Raw genomic sequence first — 2,326 nt, forward strand, 5'->3', positions numbered from 1 at the left:
ACCCCATCGGGCCACATGAATGAGGAGGGGCTTGATGTAAGCAGATTTTCCAGCTAATTCAGGTGTCAGATTCTTAAAGTTTGGACTCCTTTAAAAGTGGTTTTTGCATAATTTATGATATGTCTTTAGCACCTTAGGCAGAAGAGGCTAAAACGATTTTGTCTTTAGGGACAACTGTGATCACCGTGTATTGTGAAAAACCAGGCTACGTTCTGAGCGTCTCTGAGGTGTGTGGTAAATGGCACAAGGGGCTGTTTCTGGTCCATCAAATGACTTCAGGCTGCTGTATTTTTAAGTTGTCAGCTTTGGTTTTATTTTGTCATTCCAGGATCGGTGTCTGGTCTTACAGCAGTGCACGTGCCTCTAGCACGTTCTGTCTCCTGAGCCCTTCACCCTTCCATTTTGGTGCTTCTAATTTGTTGTGCATTTGAAACCTGCTAGATAATCTTGCCAGAATATATTTCAATTAAGATAGGCTCAGAGTCATGCCTCCAGAGGGTGAGCTAGGAATCCTGTAGTGTTCTTATGGTAGGAGTGTAACCTGTGAGCAGACAAAGGCGGTTCCTTTACCCCTTAGGTTCCTAGTTTACACCTTTGAATTATTCATTGTCCATTGACTGTCTGCTGTGTGCTAGGAACACACAGAGTTGAAGAAAACATTCCTGCAGTTCCCATACTCTGTTCTGGGGATAGAGAAATAGATATAATATGAAGCAAAGCAGAGACCATGTGATGAAGGTGTAAATAACATACTTTGGGCTTGGAGAAAGAAGAGTCATGAATTTCACCAAACTTAATGGAAGAGGTAAGAGATGGGAGGGTAAGATGGGAAGGACAGGTTAGTCATGGAGAGACAGAGTGGATGGGAGAGGATGTCCCACGTGGTAGCAAAAGCATGAGCAAAGGTAGCCAACTAAAGGGTGTGCGGGAGGGATGGGGCTTGTTTGGTGTGGTTGAAGCATAAAACGCGTTCTGCTGGGCATCCAGAGGGACTCAGTGACTTGTTACCAAACACCTATTGTTCGTAGCACGTAGCTCCTAGAAGGTGAGTGCCTCTCCTTCTCCCTTCTTACGTTCTATAAAATCTGCATGAACACGTGTACAGCCAAGTTTGTAAACGAAGATCCCATTGGTTTTCTAATTGCGTGTGCCCTTAAACAAAACAAAGTTATACAGGCAAAGGTCAGTACAGCAGTGTCCTTGTCCCTAGTTTTGAAACATTTTGTTTTAAAAACCGTTTGTAAAGTTTTTGAAACTTTTTGTCTTGTTCTTGTATTTTTAGAGTTTATATCTATAGCTGATAGTGGTATTTTTCTTTGCACTTCTAGTACGGCCAAGTACAGCGTGTTGACATTTCTACCTCGATTCTTGTATGAGCAGATTAGAAGAGCTGCTAATGCCTTCTTCCTCTTCATTGCCTTATTACAGGTAATGTTTTTAAAAAAGTTTTTAAGAATTCACAACCTTAATTCCATGCAAAATGAGATTTTGCTAAAAGGTTACTTAGCAGAAAAAATGTTAACAATATTTGAATACAGTTTGTTTCCGTCATCCAGTCATTGATAGACTGAACAAACGTGACTCTGCATGGGGCCCTTCAAAAAGCTCGTGGAAAGATTTGTACTGTCTATTTTTCTATGAACTTTTTGAAGTAACCACCTATGAAGGAAGGCTTCTTTTGGTATCGCCTTAAGGGTAATTGCAGTTTCTAAAAGGCATTGAAAAGTGGCCCTAGCATCTACCTTCAACCCAGTCCAAACACATAATCAGTGTTGGATAAAATTTTTAAAAATATGAAATACATAGCTAGTTTTTAAAATAAGCTAATTGTTGTGTTGAAAAGTGGCCCTAGCATCTACCTTCAACCCAGTCCAAACACATAATCAGTATTGGATAAAATTTTTAAAAATATGAAATACATAGCTAGTTTTTAAAATAAGCTAATTGTTGTTGTGTAACAGAAATGTAAGGGAACTGCAAAAGAACAAGTGGTGAGTGCCGTCTTTTCTTTTTCGTGGAGAGGATTTTCGTGTGCCAACTTCCCTCTGTGGTTTGTTTTCTTACAGCAAATTCCAGATGTATCTCCAACAGGAAGATATACCACCCTGGTGCCACTGATCATTATTTTAACAATTGCAGGCATCAAAGAGATTGTAGAAGATTTTGTAAGTTTTTGCTTTCAGATAATAAAAACATCATATAAAATAGAACATAACTTAATTGTAGCTTTGGGTTTTGCCTTTTTAGACAGGAAATTGGGCCTTTCGACATTGGTGATGGTGTTTTTTGGGAGGGATTGTACTCAGAGTGAATTAAATACCTGTAC

At 39.5% G+C, this 2,326-nt stretch overlaps 1 protein-coding gene across 1 annotated transcript in view; it reads left to right on the top strand.

The window, feature by feature from the left end:
- The window catches only part of LOC103589796 (probable phospholipid-transporting ATPase IB), a 50,219-nt gene that overhangs the window by 46,656 nt on the left and 1,237 nt on the right, over positions 1 to 2,326 (top strand). The window contains exons 2-3 of the mRNA XM_008571841.1: positions 1,329 to 1,428; positions 2,067 to 2,165. Of these exons, the coding sequence (XP_008570063.1) occupies positions 1,329 to 1,428; positions 2,067 to 2,165 (199 nt within the window). The remainder of the gene's footprint in view (positions 1 to 1,328; positions 1,429 to 2,066; positions 2,166 to 2,326) is intronic.

Source organism: Galeopterus variegatus, unplaced genomic scaffold, assembly GCF_000696425.1.
Source record: "Galeopterus variegatus unplaced genomic scaffold, G_variegatus-3.0.2 Scaffold728, whole genome shotgun sequence".
Lineage (NCBI taxonomy): Eukaryota > Metazoa > Chordata > Mammalia > Dermoptera > Cynocephalidae > Galeopterus > Galeopterus variegatus.